Below are 21,303 nucleotides of genomic sequence, written 5' to 3'. Positions count from 1 at the left end.
CTGATGTATGTTTTGCCACAATGTCAAACTGGAATTTTTATTTTTAGAAAATCTCTACAAAATAATTAAAAATGAAAAGCTGAAATGTCTCGAGTCAATGAGTATTCAACCCTTTGCTATGACACTCCAAATTGAGTTCAGGTGCATCCAGTTACCTTTGATCATTCTTGAGATGTCTCTACAGCTTGATTGGAGTCTACCTGCGGCCAACTAACTTGATTGGACACGATTTAGAAGGAAACACCTTTCCATACAAGGTCCCACTGTTGACAGTGCATGTCAGAGCAGAAACTCTACCATGAAGTCTAAGGAACTGTCCGTACAACTCCGACATAGCATTGTAAGGAGGACTTTTCCGAGAGCTGGCCGTCTGACCAAACTGAGCAACTGGGCAAGAAGGACCTTGGTCAGGGAGGTGACCAAAAACCCAATGACCATTCTGACAGAACTACAGAGTTCCATGGTGAGATAGGAGAACCTGCCGGAAGGAAAACAGTCTCTGCAGCACTTCACAAATCCAGGCTTTCTGGGAGAGTGGCCTGACGGAAGCCACTCCTGAGAAAATGGTACATGACAGCACACCTGGAGTTTGCAAAAAGGCACATGAAAGACCGAGAGAGCACGAGGCAAAATATTCTGTGGCCTGATGAGACGAAAATTGAAATATTGGCCTGAATGCAAAGCACTACATCTGGCAGAAACCAAGCACAGCTAATCCCTACTGTGCCCTACCATGCAAGCACCATCCCTACCGTGGCAGCATCATGCTATGGGGATGCATTTCAGCAGCAGGGACTGGGAGACTTGTAAGGGTGGAGGGAACACGAATGGAGCCAAATACAGGCAAATCCTTGAAGAGAACCTGCTTCAGAATGCAAAAGACCTAAGACTGCAGCAAAGATTTATGTTCCAACAGCACAATGACTCCAAGCATACAGCCAAAGCAACACTGGAATGGCTCCAGAACAAGAATGTGAAAGTCCTTGAGTGTCCCAGCCAAAGCCCAAACTTTAATCCCATTGAGAATCTGTGGAAGGCCTTGAAGATTGCTGTTCACCGACGCTCCCAATCCAACTTGACAGAGATTGAACAAATCTGCAAGGAAGAATGGGAGAAACTCCCCAAATCCAGATATGCAAACCTGACACAGACATTCCCAAGAAGACTCGAAGCTGTAATTGTGCCAAAGGCGCTTCTACTAAGTATTGACTCAGGGGGTTGAATACTTATGTAAATTAGACATTTCTGAATTCCATTTTTAATTTTCTAAAAAAATTCGAAAACAAAATTTCCACTTTGCCATTATGGGGTATGAGGTGTAGATCAGTTACAAAAAAATCTCAGTTGAATCCATTTTAAACTCAGGCTGCAACAACAAAATGTGAAAAAGTCAAGAGCTGTGAATACTTTCTGAAGGTGCTGTACGTAGTTCCGTTATCCCTTTTTTGGGTATATATTATTGTTACACCTGGTTTCCCACATCATAAGCCATTGATTAAGAAGGGAAACCTAATAGGCCCACCAACTCAATCTTGATAAATATTCAAATGAAGTGTTTCAGTCCAAGATCAATGACTGAGCCAACACAACAACTGGACTGTACTGAGTCAGTTGGCAGCATTCACAGCAGCTCATTTAAGGAGCACACATACCTGGTAAGCTTGCGTTATTACTTGGCAGCTTGCTTATCTCCTGAAGGACAAGCTCCCGCAGATCTTCCACCGCTTGATGATTCCCCGTCTGAAGGTGCTCCAGCGGCAAGTCTATCATTGCTTTAATGAAGGATTCACTGATGAAGTTAGACTTACCAATTAATATCTTTTTTCTGACATAACGGAGTTTCTACAGACTTGGCATTTAATATGGAATATTTTTTTTGTGGGGGTGAACTTACTTTTCAAGATTTCTTAGAACCAAAAGTTCATTGGAATTATGTTGAAATTATTCTAGATTTTGTTAATGTGACCTTTAAAAGAAACAAAAACCACATTTGACATTTCAAAACAAATAAATTGATCCTTGAAAGTGATGTAAACTGATATCGAACTCAATTCATGGACAAGACTGTGTTAAACTTCTGTACGTTTTCCAGAAGTATCTCTTTATTTTGCACATTAGCCAAAAAAATTTTAAACAAAAACAAAAGTTAAATTACGACTGGGATTACGGACAGTAAAATTACAGTTCAGTACTTCGTGTAACCCCCACGAGCATTCAGGAGAGCATGTACACGTTGAGGCTTGCTGTTCACGAGATTTGCCAAGGTTTGGACAGGAATCGCTTGCCATGCAGTGACAATAGCCTGCTGCAATTCACGCACAGAGGTCGGCTGCTCGTCCAAGTGGTCGATTTGACGCGTTAATTCTGCCCACAAGTTCTCTATCGGATTCATATCCGGGGACATGGCAGGCCACTCCATATGCTCCACACCATGGTCAGCAAGAAAGTGCTGGATCATGCGAGCATGATGAGGCCGTGCATTGTCATCTTGGAAGACAAAGTTTCCTCGAAAGGCTGCACGAGCAAATGGAAGCGATGTTTCTTCCAGAATGGCCCTGTACTTGAACTGGTTCAGGTTTCCATTCAGAACAACCAGGTCAGTTTTGCCCCCTGCATGAAAAGCAGCCCAAACGGTCACCCCACCACCTCCAGCTTGGACTCTTGGCACTAAACAATCTTTGTTGTAGGCTTCATGCACTTGTCTGCGCACTCGGACGCGGCCATCTTGACGATAGACCAGAAATCTAGACTCGTCACTGAAGATCACGTGATTCCAGTGTCCTGGCTGCCATTGACGGTGCTCTCTGGCCCACTGCAATCGGCGCTGGCGGTGTTGTCTGGTCAGGCATGGCTTTCTCAGGGGACGCCTGGCACAATAGCCTGCTTGAACCAGTCGTTGGTTGACTAGCCTTCTGGATACAGGCACATTTGTCAGTTGCTGCCACTCAGCCCTAAGCCGATTAGCTGACTTGGTACGGCCATTGCGGACTAACCGGTGCAGCTGGCGATCATCCCTCCTTGTGGTTCTGCGGGGACGTCCTGGCCTCGGTATTGGAGTAGGGACACCCCTCTGAGCATTTTGTTTCAGGATCTTTGACACCTGACCTTGAGTGATGCCATACTGCCGAGCAACAGCACGCTGTTTCATGCCGTAATTTCGTAAAGCCACCACTCCATGACAAACAGCATTGTCGAGTTGACGGACCATCTCCAGAGGAAACGGCAATAACTTTTGGAGACGGGCAGCAGTTGTTTTCCACTAATACAGAACGCAACAACCCTTGTATACCCGGCTGTAAAGCCAATCATCAAATGCACCTGTCCGTACATTTTGCCACGCCACCTGTGATATAATCCTGTCGTTGACTTCTTGCTGCGACAGACAATCAGTGACATGGTTCTTTTAACAAATAAATCACCAAAGTGTAAAAGAAACTCACCAGATTGATATACTGAGTTAAGAAAGTAAATCCAAGTCAAGAAAAAATATGTATTCCATATTAAATGCCAAGTCTGTACATCATACTTTTTTCTACTTTACTTTTTCGGTTTTCCAAGATGGCACCTGTACCACGTGATATATGACGTCATAATTATCATGATTAAATAATTATGCATGAGGAGGTGCTCTGATGGTGAAAATTTCGTGTCAATCGAACCAACCGTTGCACAGATAATGAATTTTAAAAGGAATAAACACGCAAATTGCCAGCGGAAGGGACATCCAGTGCATTCAGAAAGTATTCAGACCCCTTCACTTTTTTCACATTTTGTTATGGTGCAGCCTTATGCTGAAATCGTTTAAATTCATTTTTTCCCTCATCAATCTACACTCAATACCCCATAACGACAAAGAGAAAACAGGATTTTAGAAAGTTTTGCAAATTTATTAAAAAGAAAAAACTGAAATATCACAGTGACATAGTATTCAGACCCTTAACTCAGTACTTAGTTGAAGCACCTTTGGCAGCGATTACAGACTCGAGTCTTCTTGGGTATGATGCGACAAGCTTTGCACACCTGGATTTGGGGATTTTCTGCCATTCTTCTCTGCAGATCCTCTCAAGCTCTGTCAGGTTGGATGGGGACCGACAGTGGACAGCCATTTTCAGGTCTCTCCAGAGATGTTTGATTGGGTTCAAGTCAGGGCTCTGGCTGGGCCACTCAAGGACCTTCACAGAGATGTCCCTAAGCCCACCTGTGTTGTCTTGGCTGTGTGCTTCGGGTAATTGTCCTGTTGGAAGGTGAACCTTCGGCCCAGTCTGAGGTCCTGAGCGCTCTGTTTCAGGTTTTCATTAAGGATATCTCTGTACTTTGCTCCGTTCATTGTTTCCTCAACCCTGACCAGTCCCCCAGTCGCTGCTGCTGAAAAACACCACCACAGCATGATGCTGCCACCACCATGCTTCACCGTTGGGATGGTATTGGGCAGGTGATGAGAGGTGCCTGGTTTCCTCCAGACATGACGCTTAGAATTGAGGCCAAACAGTTCAATCTTGGTTTCATCAGACCACAGAATCTTGTTTCTCAGTCTGGGAGTCCTTTACATGCTTTTTTGCAAACTCCAAGTGCGCTTTCATGTGTCTTTCACTGAGGAGAGGCTTCCGTCTGGCCACTCTGCCAGAAAGCCCAGATCGGTGGAGTATTTTAGTGATGGTTGTCCTTCTGGAAGTTTCTCCCATCTCCACACAGGATCTCTGGAGCTCAGCCAGTGACCATCGGGTTCTTGATCACCTTTATTACCAAGGCCCTTCTCCCCCGATTGCTCAGTTTGGCCGGACGGCCAGCTCTAGGAAGAGTCCTGGTTGTTCCAAACTTCTTCCATTTAAGAATTATGGAGGCCACTGTGCTCTTGGGAACCTTCAATGCAGCAGAATTTTTTTTTGTCGGCTTCCCCAGATCTGTTCCTCGACACAATCCTGTCTCTGAGCTATGCAGGCAGTTCCTTCGACATCATGGCTTGGGTTTTGCTCTGATATGCATTGTCAGCTGTGAGACCTTATATAGACAGGTGTGTGCCTTTCCAAATCATGTCCAATCAATTGAATTTACCACAGGTGGACTCCAATCAAGGTGTAGAAACATCTCAAAGATGATCAGGAGAAATGGGAGGAACCTGAGCTAAATTTCAAGTGTCATAGCAAAGGGTATGAATACTTATGTAAATGTGATATTTTAGTTTTTTATTTTTAATAAATTTGCAAAACTTTCTAAAATCCTGTTTTCTCTTTGTCATTATGGGGTATTGAGTGTAGATTGATGAGGGAAAAAATGAATTTAAACGATTTCAGCATAAGGCTGCACCATAACAAAATGTGAAAAAGTGAAGGGGTCTGAATACTTTCTGAATGCACTGTACATACATACATACATACATACATACATAGATACATGCATACACCGGACGGACAGACAAACAAACTGTTCCAGATGGCATTGCCCTACAGGCTAAGCTGTAAAAAAAACTCGTGTCAGAAGGTTTGTACACCCAAATACACAACTATGTATGTACAGTAATCCACTGGCACATCTGCAGAAGTCTCAATGTCCCAGTTCCAGAAAAGTCATGGAAACATGAACCAAAAGCAATCACTGAAAACAAGGAAGTAAGGCTAATGTATAACCTAATGATTCCATAAAGCATGAACATAGAAAACAAAGCATTGCGACCGGATGTTCCAGATGGCATTGCCCTACAGGCTAAGCTGTAAAAAAAACTCGTGTCAGAAGGTTTGTACACCCAAATACACAACTAGGTATGTACAGTAATCCGCTGGCACATCTGCAGAAGTCTCAATATCCCAGTTCCAGAAAAGTCATGGAAACATGAACCAAAAGCAATCACTGAAAACAAGGAAGTAAGGCTAACGTATAACCTAATGATTCCATAAAGCATGAACATAGAAAACAAAGCATTGCGACCGGATGTTCCAGATGGCATTGCCCTACAGGCTAAGCTGTAAAAAAAACTCGTGTCAGAAGGTTTGTACACCCAAATACACAACTAGGTATGTACAGTAATCCGCTGGCACATCTGCAGAAGTCTCAATATCCCAGTTCCAGAAAAATCATGGAAACATGAACCAAAAGCAATCACTGAAAACAAGTGATTCACTGAAAACAAACATGAACCCTCCCTCCACCCTACCCCCCTCCCCTTTCCCCTCCTCTCCCCCTCCCTTTCCCCCATGCCCCTCCCTTTCCCCCCTACCCCTTCCTCTCTGCCCTACCCCTTCCCCCTCCCTTTCCCTCATGCTCCTCCCTTTCCCCCCTACCCCTTCCTTTCTGTCCTACCCCTTCCCCACCCCTCTCCCCCTACCCCCCTCCCCTCGCCCTCCCCCACCCCCCTCGCCCTCCCCCTCCACCTCCCCCACCCCCCTCGCCCTCTCCCTCCACCACCCCCCTCACCCTCCACCTCCCCCCACCCTCCCACTCCTCCCTCCCCCCACACTCCCACTCCTCGCTCCCCCCACCCTCCCAGTCCTCCCTCCCCCAACCCTCCCACTCCTCTCCCCCTCCCATCCCTCCCCCTCCCCCTCCCCCTCTCCTCCCCTTCTCCCTCCCCCCTCCTCTCCCCCCTCTCCTCCCCCCTGTTCCCCTCCCCTTCCCTTCCCTCCCCTCCCCCGCCCGGCAATGCCGGGTACTTCTGCTAGTATATATATAATTATATATATGTATATATATATATATATATATATATATACAGGGTGGTCCAGAAACCCTGGGCACATTTTGAAGAACGATACCTGCAACAAACAACAACGTTTATTATTGTTCTTTGGTGCAAAACAAAACATTATTCCTCGTTAAACAGTCTAATATACATGAAACAGATCAGTTCAAATGTTCAAACTGCACTCTGACACACAGTTCTGTTTCAGTCCTTAAGGCAGCAGTCTCATTACGGATGAATTGTTTCAAGTCTCTAAGGGTCGTAGGATACCTCGCATACACTTTGTGTTTGAGGAAACCCCAAAGGAAGAAATCACAGGGTGTTAAATCACAAGACTGCGGGGCCATTCAACCGGACCACGACGGCAATCCATTTGTCTGCAAAGTTCAAATCAAGGGCCTGGCTTACACTGGCAGCATAATGAGCAGGCACACCATCATGCATGAACCACATTTGTCCATGATCGAGTGGAAATACAAGCTGCTCCAACATTAGAGGGTAATTTGCAGCATTCACATTTTCTTCGAAAAATATTGGTCCAACAATGTCTCCAGAAGAAATGTCTGCCCAGACGGAATTGATAGTGGACGTTGTGCTCAACAGTAAATGGTGGGTTGTCTCCTGCCCATATCACAATGTTATGACGATTCACAGAACCACATAAAGTAAATTTGGATTCATCTGACCACAAGATCCTGTTCTGCAAATCATTGTCCATATTAACCCAAGCAATGTCTCACATGCCTCAACGCACCTGTCAAAATCATCCTCAGATAGTTGGTGAATTAATCTCGGAATGTATGGATTCGCATTGAGGTATTTTAGTATTCTTCGAATCGATGATCGGCTTATGTTGGTGACATTTGATGAACGAGTTGATAATGGTTTGTTTCTGTCGAGTTGTTGTTGAATGACCACTCTGCTTTCCTCAGTTGCAACAGTACGAGGGCTACCTGGTGGGTGTTTTGGAAGAATGCTGCCGGTTTCATCAAACTGCTTGTTTATTCTGCCGATGGTTCTTCTGTCAATTGTGTCGGTGCCACATTCTTTGACAAGTTGTCTGTGAACTTCAGCCGAATTTCCAGATACAGAATACAACCATACAGCGCGAATTTTCTGTCTCACGATATCCTCCGTCATATTAGGGCATCTAATTTACAATGAAATGAACGAATGCAAAGACAAACGCGTGCAGCACAGTGAGCGAAGCTCACCTCGATCCATATCATGTGATGCACCTCACCATGTTGCGTATCACGTGATGCCTGTGCGTGTTGAAGCGGTCACATCCATTTCGGAGTAATCACGTTTTGTTTTGCACCAAAGAACAACAATAAACTTAGTTGTTTGTTGCAGGTATCGTTCTTCAAAATGTGCCCAGGGTTTCTGGACCACCCTGTATATAAAGAACAAATAACATATAATTAAGAACACTATCATTTTCTGGAAATTTTATTGTCCATTTTGATGGTTATCCTTCTGAAATGAATCATCGTACCCTAATAAAATTCTGTGGAAAATGTGTTGCTTTTGTCCGGCCTGTAACAGTATTTCCTATAAACCACTTTACTGAATGAATGAATATGAATGATCGTTTTAAGGCCATTTTCCCCACTAGAGCGGGGGTTAGCCAGTTATGCCAGCCAGTTACTTTACTATATGGAGATAACGACCAACAACTAACCAAAAACACACACACACACACACACACACACACACACACACACACACACACACACACACACACACACACACACACACACACACACACACACACACACACACACACACACACGTCAGAGCACAGCAAATGTTAGGAAACCAAATGTCCATGTAGGCAAAATATTTGTCTCAAATGTACACGTCGTCACATTCACATCGTACCAGTGTAATGCAAAATATATATATATATATATATATATATAGCCCTGAGTGGTCATCTCGAGGCTGTACACTTTAGACCTCTGCTGATTTGGGGGAAGTCCCCTGGGAGCCCCCTGATCCGAAAAAAAACTAGAGCTTCCAGGGAAGCAGAACTCAACTGAACTGACTGGACAACTTTAAAGTATGTCAGTTGTCTGTACTAGATTTGACTTAAATGAAAAGCCAACAACCTTGTGTAATAATTTTAAGGTCCTTGTATCCTTATACTTGTCCTTGTTTTACGATTGATACAATGTTACACTTTGCAACAATGTTGCAGAAATATAGTTGTGTAGATAAAAGGAAACGGGTGTAATCCGCTTTCAAAGTCACCCACCCCCACATCTTGTCCTAGTGTGCTTTTCTTAAGAGCTGAAAACAATATGGCGGCCTATGGCGGCCATTTTGTGACGGATCGGGTTGGAATGCAATAGCAACCTACCTTGTGTAGTAAGGGTTGAACATTCTAAGTTTGATCAAAATCTGTTAATATTTGTGGACGCTAGAGTGTTAACGTCGTTTTCATGACCAAAAAGAAAATGGTCGCCTAAGTCCGCCATTTTTCAACGGAAACGGGCTGAAATGTAATACCAACCTGGTCCTTGGGGTAAGGATGCTGCATGTCAAGTTTGATCAGAATCGGTTGATATTTGTGGACGCTGGAGTGTTAACGTCAAAAAGTTAACGGATGACAGACGACGACGACGGACGCTGGACGCCGAAGGGTTCAGTATGTGATGAACTCAACTGGACGGTAGTCCAGTCGAGTTCAAAATTGAAGGCTGAGCGATTGTGTGGGCCATCGAGCAGAAGGATTGTATCGGGTTTCAGAGCAATACGTTTGTAAATAAGGGACAAGTATGGATCCGAAGTTTGGGGGGTAATGTAACCCTCCCTGCCCCCCCCACCCCCCACCCCCTCTGTGGAGCCCCCATGATCTAAAATCGAAAAATCAAAGCTGGAGTGATTGTGCGGGTTACATTCATGTGTTAAGTTTCAGTACAATCAGCTGGATGATAATGGAGGAGTACCAAAAAGATAACGGATGGACGACCGAACAGATGGACAGACATCCGGACAGTACGGCCCATGTTATAAGTTCATCTCATCGAGAATCGAGATGAGATGACCTCAAAAGGGAAAGGGCTGTGTTGAAAGAAACACCAGCTATATAATATATTGTTTTAGATATTCCAGGCATGGTGTTTTACCCCACACGATACTGGGTTATAAACAACAAGGAACCAAAAAAAGGATACGAATGGCACTTGAAATAGAGCATATTTCAAACTCAACGGCTGGACGCACATCCAGCAGCAGGTGAGGGTTTCCTTTTTCCAGCAGTTCCTTGTATTCCTGTTTTGTACACAGGATCATTTGAGGTTGAAAAACAGTGAATTTGAATGAGAATAAAAAGGCATAAATAAAGAAGTCCTGCAGCCAACAAACGCAAATTGTCATGAATAACTGGAATAATACACGGAAGTTTACTTATGCAATCATCATCATCATCATCTATCTAATACCCAGTCGGGGTTTACGTGCTCACCAATTGACTTCATATCCCAAGTTTGAACAATACATCAACCACGTTATGGACGTGCACAATTTTATATGCATTTGATGATTCTCCCTTTCTTTGTCATATTTTAGCCATTTTTAAAGCATGTACGTTCCCTTCCGACCGACCTCTGTCCCATGCTTGTATGATTTCCCGTGACAAAATAAACATTAAAACATAGGGGCAATACACCTGGCTCTCACCTGGTAGAATAAACACGATACTGCACTGACTAAAGGTATTTTTAACCAATTTCAATGTTTGCTAGAAGACAGGGCAGCATGTAGAATAATACTAACATAATCATGACTTTAAATAAACAAACAAAAACATACCTATTTTGGGGGCAAACCGCCCTCCCCACCCCGTGTAACTCCTCAGACCGCAGTTTTTCCAATGCATTGAACAAACTTTGGTACATCACGGATGATGAAGGTTGTGGTGACGTTTCATAGAAATTGTGTGTGCAGTTTCTGAGAAAAAAAGCAAACACCTATTTTCATACACTGGAACTGACCAGTCATACACTGACCTCTCCTCTCCCCCCCTACCCCCCCTCCTGGACTGACTCCCAAAGGGGGAGATTTTAAAAATGCCGTGAACAAGCGTTACGCCTAGGTCCCCCATCGGTGAAGTGATGCGAGTTGACAAAGTGGAAGACGCAAGGTGGCCATCTTGGATTTTGACGTGGCGACCCAATTTTCAATAGCGCTCTCCCTTAGAACCATTGGGTGCCGGCTTGGGATCCGAGGATCCTGGGTTCGAATCCCGGTCGATCGCTGAAATAACGCCAGAGGGGTTGACTCAGCCTGTCATCCTTCCGAGGTCGGCAAATTGAGTACCAGTTCACTGGCAATTCCCTGTGTGTCACAAGGGGCGACTAGACTAACAGGGTTGGTGGCAGGAAGGGCATCCGGCCATAAAACATTGCTTCAAAAAGGGGCCATGGTGCCCAAAAAAGGCCAATCCCTGCTCTGTGGGGAATGGCCTCTAAAGGTGGTTCTTATGCGTAGATACACTCACACACCAGATTAGACGTTAGTAGTTCGTTTATTTTTCAAGATATTTCGCTCACAAGGTTCAGACATATATATGGTGGCGGCCATCTTGGATTTCGACGTGGCCACCCAACTTTCAATGGCGTTCTTCCTTATGCCTAGATACACCCACACAGCAGATTAGAAGTTGGTACTTCGCTTATTTTTCAAGATATTCCGCTCACAAGGTTCAGACGTACATGGCGGCGGCCATCTTGGATTTTGACGTGGCGACCCAATCTTCAATAGGTTTCTTCGTTATGCCTAGATACACCCACATACCAGATTAGAAGTTGGGACTTCGCTTATTTTTCAAGATATTCCGCTCACAATGTTCAGACATACATGGCGTCAGACATACATGGCGGTGGCCATCTTGGATTTTGACGTGGGTTGCACCCATACACCAAATTCGAATGCGGTCCTTCGCTTACGCATGCACGCATGCACGGACGGACACACGGACAGAGGGGAAAACCATAGTCCCCCTTTCGCTCCTCGGTGCGACGGGGGACAACAAACTTTAGAACATCACGGGTGGTGAAGGTTGTGGTGAAGTTTTATCAAAATAGTTTGTGTAGTTTCAGAGGAAATAGCAAATTCCTATTTTGGGGGGGTCAAACCTGGATCCACTTTGACCCTGGTAGACCCCCGTAAACCCCGACTTTTTAAATGCTGTGAACAAACTTTAGTCACATCATAACAAATATTATTTGTGCCAAATTTGGTCGCAATCCCATTAGTGGTTTCTGAGAAGTTTCAAGTGTTTACGGACGGAAGGACTGACGGACGACGCGCCATCGCATAAGCTCCCCTGAACTTCATTCCAGGTGAGCTAAAAACAACCTTTTAAGTAACAAACACTTAATTTTACATGGTAATTGTGTGCGGGCCATCTAACTGGAGTCCAGCCAGGCGACAATGAAAAAGGGCTTATACACCGCCTCAACATTGTTCCCTTGTGATACTTCATTCCCTCTTTTACCACAGCATTACCTTTGCATATTTGTGAGTACATATTTATTTTATAGTTTGTAGTTTTTTCCCCTTTTTAGGGACAAATAGTTCAAATTTCACATGTTTATTGTGTGTTCGGGCCATGGAACTATATGTAGCTGCAGGCCTGGTGATAATGGATACATTGCCTCGGATCTAAACTCGCAATGAAACCTCGGACCATTTTTACCCTGTGATATCTCACTCTCTCTTTTACCACAGAGTTACCTTAAGATACTTCCGAGTTAGTATTTTAAAAGTTTGTACTTTTTGTGACATGTTTTGTACACTCACGTTTTCCCTTTAACTAACATGTTTGTAAGCGTGGATTTTTCAACTGGTATCGCTAGTTTTATCTAAATACCAAGAAGTCCTCTCTTAACGTCGTGGTTGCATTCCTGAAAACCACGATGTTAAGCGAAACGACATTAAGTGAAGCAAATTTTCCCGTATAAGTTCATTAGTCAGGCAGCTTAGCAAATGGATGTGGACGTTCTGGACAAAAGCACTAAATTTTCCCCACATGCTACCCATAAGCTTTAGCTTTCCATTTTTGGGAGGAACCACTTCCTCCGAATACATTATGGCGGCCATCTTGGATTTTCAAAATGCCCACCATGTAAAAACTTATATCCAAGATGTGAGCATTTGGGTTGCCTTTGGTACGGGCAAGAACTTCACATATCATCACATCAATGATATCTACGAAGACCTGGGTAGGTAGAAATCCCTGGCCCTTTCACAGTTTCAAGGGATGCGATACTACATCTGCATTCTTTGGAAGAGGCAAGAAGTCAGCATGGGAGGCTTGGAACTGCTATCACGATGTGACATGTGCCTTTACCTACATGGCACTTCATCCTTACACAGAAATAGAAGTTGGTGCTCAACATTTCCAGCTGCTGGAACGCTTCACCGTTATCCTGTATGATAAGACCAGTGACCTGCAACATGTAGATGAAGCTAGAAAGGAGCTGTTTTGCCAGAAGGGGAGACAATGGAGAGACTTCTCCCAACACAGGATGCACTATTGCAGCACACAAAGCGAGTTGCATATCAGGCAGTATTATGGTGCACCAGTGGGCAGATTGAACAACACGCACCTACTCCAGAACATTGGGGCTGGACTCTCGATGAGGACAGCAATTAATGGGTTCCTGTGTGGAACATGTTAGCTGTGGTCTCCAAGGCCTGCAGTGAACTAGTCAAATGTAGCTGCAAGATTCAAAGTGGATGTGGTGCTAGGTGCGCATGCAGAAAGGCACGTTTGAAGTGCACTGAACTCTGCAGATGTCACTGTGAGAAGTAGGCTGGGAATAAAATGCATGTGCAGTGGTGTGTAATGACAATATACCCTCGTATTTACAGTTGATATATAGTTAGTCCTTGCAATATTTTCAGTGACTGTGGTACATTAACAGTATTCCGTTTAATTTTTCTTAAAGTTTTATGTTCAGTTTCTCTTTTGTGTTAATAAAAATCGTCTTTTGCCTAAGTGGTATAGTTGCATCCCATGACCCAGAAAATGTATCTTTAGACAATAAGATTGTGATCCTAAGTGGCTGAGAAGCTGAGATATTGGTCAATATAGGTTTTTACATGGCGGCCATTTTGGAAATCCAAGATGGCCGCCATAATGTATTCGGAGGAAGTGGTTCCTATCAAAAATGGAAAGTTAAAGTAGCTGGTAACATGTGGGAAAAATTGGCACTTTTGTCCAGAACGTCCATAAACATCTCAAATCCGGTCCGAAGCTGCATGACTAAATGTAAAAGCAGGGGGTTACGTTCCAGAAGATGTTGTTTTGCCCGATAAAGACCATTGTAGACATCAAATACAGTACAATTATTAAATTATTTTCAACACACTTTAACACAGCTGACTGGGTGAGGGTGGAGGACGTGTGTGTGTGTGTGTGTGTGTGTGTGTGTGTGTGTGTGTGTGTGTGTGTGTGTGTGTGTGTGTGTGTGTGTGTGTGTGTAAATTTCCTCGTAACAACATGCCATCAGGGACTGCTCTGGATACCATTGAAGTTGATAGTTCCAGTACTTGCAGTATTTTCTCTCTATTTGGATCGTCCTCACTGAAGATTTGCAAAGTAAAATCAACCCAATCAAGCCTTAGCAAGACACTCAGTGCATAGGACATGATGTTCTTCTCTTTCACCATCTTCTTCCTAAGATCTCTTCAAAGCCCCAAGTTGCTTCAGATCTACATTTGGCAATATTGCTTCTCCACGAGATTCGGGAACCTCTGTGATGTCACTTTCATCCACCTCGTCTATTCCAGCTTTCCTTGCCAACCTGACAATTTGTTGCTGGGTAGATGGGACTGGAACCTGAAAGCCCCTGAAATCATACACTACCTCTGGCCAAATTTTCTTCCAAACACCATTCATGTCGGACTCCGTAACATCTTTCCATGATTCGCCGATGATGTCAATGGCCTTCAGTATGTTGAAACGTTTCCTCAAAAAGTCGGTTACGGACTGCTGGTCCTCTCCATTGGTGAATATGACGAGTTGGTCAAACATCCTGCATGTGTAGTATACCTTAAAAGTCTTGACGATACTATTATTAATTGGCTGAATGAGTGCTGTGGTGTTCGGTTATAAGAATACAACCCTGACATCACCACTGAGATTGTTGAGATCGAGTGGATGATGGGGTGTGTTATGAATGAGCAATGGAATCTTTAAACCTAAGTTTTCTTTTGCACAATATTCCTTCCATTCAGCGATAGCCATAATGTTCAACCAATTGGAGAAGATGGCACAGGTTATCCACACCTTCTTATTTGTGCTCCAATGGACCAGAAGATGCTGCTTTGAATATCCCTTGAAAGTGTGTGGGTTGAGGGAGTGGTACACGGTAAGTGGTTTTTATACTCTATTTTCTCCATCGTGCTATTTCTTGATAGACTCATCAATCGCACTTATGGGAGTTACAGAAATTTCACTTGCACAAATATTGTCAGCATTGGTCTGAATTAGCCTTGGTGTGGTCAGTATAAGGCCTAGCGCCACACCAATGTCTACCTACTGCATGTTCTCCCTGGTCTACACGATTAAAAACTTCCAGTCTAGTTCCCAAACTGATGCTTTTCCATGATTTATTGGGAGTATAAACTACACCGTCACTGATGGGCACTTTTGTCTCATCCTGGGGGATTAAAAACTGTAATATAAAGCATTAAACAGGCAGAATGTTTAGAGGTGTACAATGAGACGCAGTGAATACGAAGAGACACAGTGAAAAAAATGAATTGAAGTGAATTGTTGTCATTTAAGTGTGACATACGTTAAATTACATCCTATTATATTGGTCCGAACGGACGTTAAGCGAAATGTGGTTTTAGTTCACGACATAATAGCGAAACAACATTAAAAGCGGCAACGTTAAGCGAGGACTCACTGTATATGAACTTGATTTTCCTGGAAATCAGTCAACTGCAAAATACTACCAGACGTCAGCTGGTTTGGATCAAAAAGAGACAATACTTAAGTGTAAAAATGGGGCTATAATGAATAAATAAGTATATCTGAACATAATACAACTAAACAATAGTGCATGCAATTAATGGCAAAGCTTCAATTGAGCTGCTGAATTGTTTGGGGTCATCAAGGACTTTTTGGATCCTTGGGGACTTTTGGGTCATTAAGGACTTTTGGGTCATCTGGGTCTTTTGGGACTTTTGGGTCATCAAGGACATTTTGGGTCCTTGGGGACTTTTGGGTCTTTGGGTCATCTGGGACTTTTACCTCTGGGACTCTTGGATCTTTTGGGTCCTCTGGGAATTTTGGGTCATCAAGGACTTTTTGGTCATCTGGGTCTTTTGGGCCCTCGGAGACTCTTGGTTCCTTTGGGTCCTCGGGGACTTTTGGGTCATAACGGACTCTTTGGGTCCTTGGGTACTTCTGGATCATCTGGGTCTGTGGGGACTTTAGGGTCTTTTGGGTGCTTGGAGACTTTTGAGTCATCAATAACTTTTTGGGTCCTTGGGGAATTTTGGGTCCTTTAGGACTTTTGGGTCATCTGGACCTTTTGGGTCCTTTTGGGTCATCGGGGACTTTTGGGTCATTAAGGACTTTTGGGTCATGGAGGACTTTTGGGTCATGAAGGACTTTTGGGTCATGAAGGACTTTTGGGTCATCTGGGTCATCAGGGTTCTCTTGGGTCTTCTGTGACTTTTGGGTCATCAATAACGTTTTGGGTCCTTGGGTACTTTTGGGTCATTAAGGCCTTTTGGGTCATCTGGGTCTTTTGGGTCCTTGGGGACTTTTTGCGTCTTTTGGGTACTCGGGGAATTTTGGGTCATCAAGGAATTTTTGGGTCCTTGGGGAATTTTTGGTCATCAATAACTTTTTGGGTCCTTGGGGACTTTTGTGTCATTAAGGACTTTTGAGGTCATCTGGGAGTTTTGGGTCATCAAGGACCTTTGGGTCCTTTGGGTCTGAAGTGTTGAAGGGTCTTCCAGGGTCTGAGGCGTCGATCAGTCTAAAGGGTTAAAAGGTACATCTCAATCGTACGTAATTAATAGACACAAAAAGTATGCCCCCCACACACACATGCACGCATGTACGTACGCATGTATGTACGCACGTACACATGAGCGCGCACGCACACACACACACACGCACACACACACACACACACACACACACACGCACACGCACACACCTCATCCATTTATAGTAGATGTTGTTCGTGTCCATGCATGTTTTTGTGTTTAATGTGTTAGCTCTTACACGAGGCTCGACTTTGTATACAAATAAATAAATATATAAAGAGGAAGACGTCATGCGGAGCACGATACTTGCAAACCCCCCCCCCCCCCACCCCCCCGGGCCCCCCTCCCCCAAAAAAAGTTTTTCATTGATACAGCAAATTGTCCATTTCATCAACATTAAAATTGACGATCCTGATCAAAGCTCGGGTCAACAGAATGAAAAGTGACGATATTTGAGATGAAAAATGATGATTTTAGAAGTTTGACCTTTGACCTTTTGACCTCAAAAATAGTTGGTTTCCCAATTCAGTGAGGCAATATACAAATGTTGGTCAATTTCCAAATCAATTGGTCAGGGCGGCCACGGTTTTTCGAAGCTGTTCCACGATCCTCACGCACGCTTGAAGTTAAGTAATTGTCACATTTGTATTTTTGTCGAAACTGTATTTATCTTACGTGTGTGTACCTTTTGCGTGTCCCTCGGGAGATTATCGGTGTTAATCTTTCATACCTGTAAAAAATAGTCGAGTATTTCGTGCCACGCGGCCTAGTTGTTGAAGCTTCCGACCTTGAGGCCTGGTTCTCTCCGGGAAACCAAAGCGGTTATTTTTTCATTCGTGTGTTTGTCAAATTTCAACTCGTTATTTTATAGTCCATGCGTTATTGTTTGTTTATAGTTAGTTTTGGTTTGAATTTCCTGTAACTCGTAATTAATTAATCATGTTCTGCTCCATAGGTGTTTGTACCCTCATACTCCTTGTACCCCCATCGGTGTTTGTTTACTTAAGGCCCCTACATCGTGTTTTGCTTGGCTCTTAGTTTTTTCCCTTCTACCCCGAACATAATACTCTTTGTCTAACGTTTTAAATACGTTTACTCCCGTTTTAAAAACGTTTAAATACTCCCCTCTTGCCCCTCCCCTCCAAATCCCCCCCCCCCTTGCACCGACACTCCTAAACTCCCCCCTTGCCCCTCCACTCCTAAACTCCCCCCTTGCCCCTCCCCTCCTAAACTCCCCCCTCACTCCTCCCCTTCAAAACTCCCCCCCAAGCCCCCCCATTCAAATCTCCCCCCATACCATTTCTCTCCAATTCTCCCTCCTCCCCCCTCACCTCAAAGCTGCCCCCTCCCCACTTCGTCTCCCTTCTATCTCATACCTCCACCCCCCCCCAACCTTCTACTTTCCTCTGCCCCCCCCCCCTCAAACAACCCCTCACTGCGCCTATCCCTTCACCATCAAACCTTTCATCCTCCTCATCCTTCCCTTTCTTGGAACTCTTCTGTAATCTCTGACACACTATCAACTGCTCTTCCTACCTCCCCCTCTCATCCTTCATCTTACCCTACTCCTCCCCTCCTCTGTGCTGTACCCGATGCTCCCCCTCTCTCTTCATTAACGGTATGGACCTCAAACATCCGGGGCCTTCGCTCAAACCTGACTGATCTCTCCATACAGGTTGCTTCTGACAATACAGACTTGATCTGCTTAACAGAGACTTTCCTCCTTCAAGATGTCTCCGATTCCTTAATATCTCTTCCTGGTTACTCCCTCCTCCGGTATGACAGACCTGAGCCTCGTCCTGGTGGTGGGGTGGCTATCTTTATCAAAAACTCTCTTCCTCACTCTCCTTGCACTGCCCTCTCTCCTCCTCACCCCCAGGAGTACCCCTGGCTACGGCTTCCTCTCCGCTCCCACCTTTTGTTCATATGTGTTCTGTACCGTCCTCCAAACAGTGATGACTCCATTTACATTTCACTGTCTGACAACATGGACCAACTTCTATCCACTCATCCCAACTCTCTCTTCCTCATATGTGGTGACTTCAACTGTCATCATGCCAGCTGGTTGAGTGTGGGTTCCTCTCTCACCAGTCATGGCACCTCAGCAAAGGACTTCTGTGACTCACTGGGATTGACACCATCTGTCAATTTCCCGACCCGGATCTCAGCCAATGGAGTATCTTCTCTTCTAGACTTGGTTATGACCAACTTCCCTGCTAATGTCTGCTGCTCTTCTTCTGCTCCAATCGGTTCTTCTGATCATGTGCTTGTCAAAGTGGACATCTCTCTGGCCATTCTCAGAGAGCCTCCTCAGCGTCGACGAGTCTGGCATTTCACTCAGGCCGACTGGGACGGTCTTCAAGCAGCCATCAATGGTCTGGATTGGTCTCCCATCTCCACTGCCTCTGACATCAATTCTTCCTGGGAATTCTCCAAAGCAAACTGCTCTCTCTCTCTCATGTACAGATTTATCACATCTCGTCTTCAGTTGTCTTACCCTTCCTCCCGTCCATGGTACACTGAATCTTGTGGTGAGGCAGTTGCCCTGAAACAATTTGCCTTTGCCTCTGGGAAGGCTAATCCAACTGAAGGCAATCTCAGTTCCTTCCACCAAGCTCGGAACAAGTGTGTGTCTACCCTTAGGAGTGCCAGGAAGCACTATCTCTCCACACTCAAGAATGAACTCTCAAACCTGTCTCCTTCCTCCAAATCCTGGTGGCGTCTGGTCAAATCCGTTTCTGGTGTTTGTTCCCCCTCCATCCCCTCCCTTACCTCAAATGGCCAGACAGTTGACATCGCACGTGACAAAGCCGAATGCCTCAACTCTGTGTTTGCCTCAAAATCTTTAGTCCCAAGCCCATCTCTCTCTGTTCCCACCTTTCCCAGTCGAACCCAACTGCTCCTGGACTCTGTGTCCTTCTCTCCTGACAATGTGGAGGAGTTTTTGTCTAACCTCGACTCTGATTCTGCAACTGGACCAGACGGCATCAGCCCACGGGTCCTAAAATCCTGCTCTGCCGCTCTATCTCACCCTCTCTCTGTTCTTTTCACCCTCTCTTTTGCTCAAGGACATCTGCCAGCATCCTGGAAATCAGAAAACATTACCGCTTTACACAAAAAGGTGCAAAAACAGATCCTTGCAACTACAGACCAATCAGCCTGCTCCCAATTATCAGCAAAGTCATGGAATCCATCATTGCTTCGGATATGAAATCTTTCCTCTTCTACAATGGCTTGATCTCTGATCATCAATTTGGTTTCAGACCAGGTCACTCTACTCTGGACATGCTGCTTCTGCTTTCTCAACAATGGATGGAGGTCCTCAATGCCAAACAGGAAATCAGAGCCGTCTCCCTTGACATATCACGTGCCTTCGATACGGTCTGGCACCCAGCTCTGCTCACCAAACTCTCCTCCTATGGTATCCATGGAAATCTCCATGCATGGCTTGCGGACTTCCTCTCTGGTCGTAGTCAACGTGTGGCCCTGAATGGATTTCTCTCATCTCCCCTTCCTGTTCAGGCTGGAGTTCCCCAAGGCAGTGTTCTGGGCCCTGTGCTTTTTCTGGTCTTTATCAATGATCTCTCCGACTCTCTGGAAAATCCTCTCTATCTCTTTGCTGATGACTCCACTCTCTGCCGCTCCATTCCTCTTTCCTCAGATCGGCAGTCTGCAGCCTCCGCACTCTCTGAAGACTTGGACAAAATCACAGACTGGTCAAACAAGTGGAACATGTCTTTCAATCCTGACAAATCTCACACTCTTACTATGTCTCTCCAAAAAGATCGACTGGACAACCCTCCCATCTACTTTCTCAACAATCCTCTCCAAGAAGTTCTGTCACTCAAGCTTTTGGGTCTCACTATCTGCCATGATCTTTCTTGGGAAAACCACATTTCCAAGCTGGCCTTCAAAGCCAGTCGCCGACTGGGCATCCTCCGTCGTGCGAAGTCCTTCCTCGGCACACCTGAGCTCCTCACCACATGCAAGGCTTTCATCCGCAGCTCAATGGTATACTGTTCTCCCCTATGGGCCGGTGCTCCTGCCTCACACCTAGCTCGGCTTCACGTTGTTGAAACCAAAGCTTTCAGAATTATTGGAATCTCCCGCGATGAAGCTATCTCTGAGGGCCTTTCACTCACTCACTCACCGCAGGCAGGTAGGTGGTCTTTCTGTCTTCTACCGACTCCTCTCTGGCCTTGCTCCCCCAGCTCTCTCTGTGCTCTGTCCCCCAAATATTCCGACAGGTCGCACAAGATCTGCCAGCAACCCTCTGATGGTTAAACTGCTGAAATCTCGGCTCTCTGCTCACCTTCACTCTTTCATTCCTCTTTTCTCCCACCTCTGGAACAAACTCCCACACTCCCTTCAATCCCACTCCTCCCTCCAGGTCTTTAAAACAGCTGTTCACCACCATCTCTTATCTTCCCCCATCCAAAACCTTGATCTTTTCTACCCCCGCTAATTCACCCCAGATCCACCTTGTTTGAAATTCCAACTTCTTTCCTGGAAGTCCTGGCAGTGTCCAATGTCCATATGTTTTATACCTCTCCCACCCCCCCCCCCTTCCCATGCCCCCTACCCCAAAGCCCTCGCCTTCCCAC

General features: G+C 45.0%; 1 protein-coding gene across 7 annotated transcripts in view; it reads right to left on the bottom strand.

Moving 5' to 3' along the window:
* The window catches only part of MOCS3 (molybdenum cofactor synthesis 3), a 115,895-nt gene that overhangs the window by 9,131 nt on the left and 85,461 nt on the right, over positions 1 to 21,303 (bottom strand). For 2 of the 7 annotated variants that reach the window (XM_068127937.2, XM_068127938.2), the window contains exons 11-14: positions 15,604 to 15,662; positions 10,493 to 10,630; positions 9,856 to 9,952; positions 1,653 to 1,763 (exon numbers count right to left, since the gene is read on the bottom strand). In XM_068127937.2, coding sequence (XP_067984038.2) covers positions 1,686 to 1,763; positions 9,856 to 9,952; positions 10,493 to 10,630; positions 15,604 to 15,662 — 372 coding nt within the window. In that variant the 3' untranslated portion in view covers positions 1,653 to 1,685. The remainder of the gene's footprint in view (positions 1 to 1,652; positions 1,764 to 9,855; positions 9,953 to 10,492; positions 10,631 to 15,603; positions 15,663 to 21,303) is intronic. The other 5 variants (XM_068127939.2, XM_078785042.1, XM_068127940.2 and 2 more) reach the window with 4 other exon arrangements.

Source organism: Myxine glutinosa, chromosome 9, assembly GCF_964187855.1.
Source record: "Myxine glutinosa chromosome 9, kmMyxGlut1.1, whole genome shotgun sequence".
Taxonomy (NCBI): domain Eukaryota; kingdom Metazoa; phylum Chordata; class Myxini; order Myxiniformes; family Myxinidae; genus Myxine; species Myxine glutinosa.
This window is presented reverse-complemented; position numbering and strand designations above follow the sequence as displayed.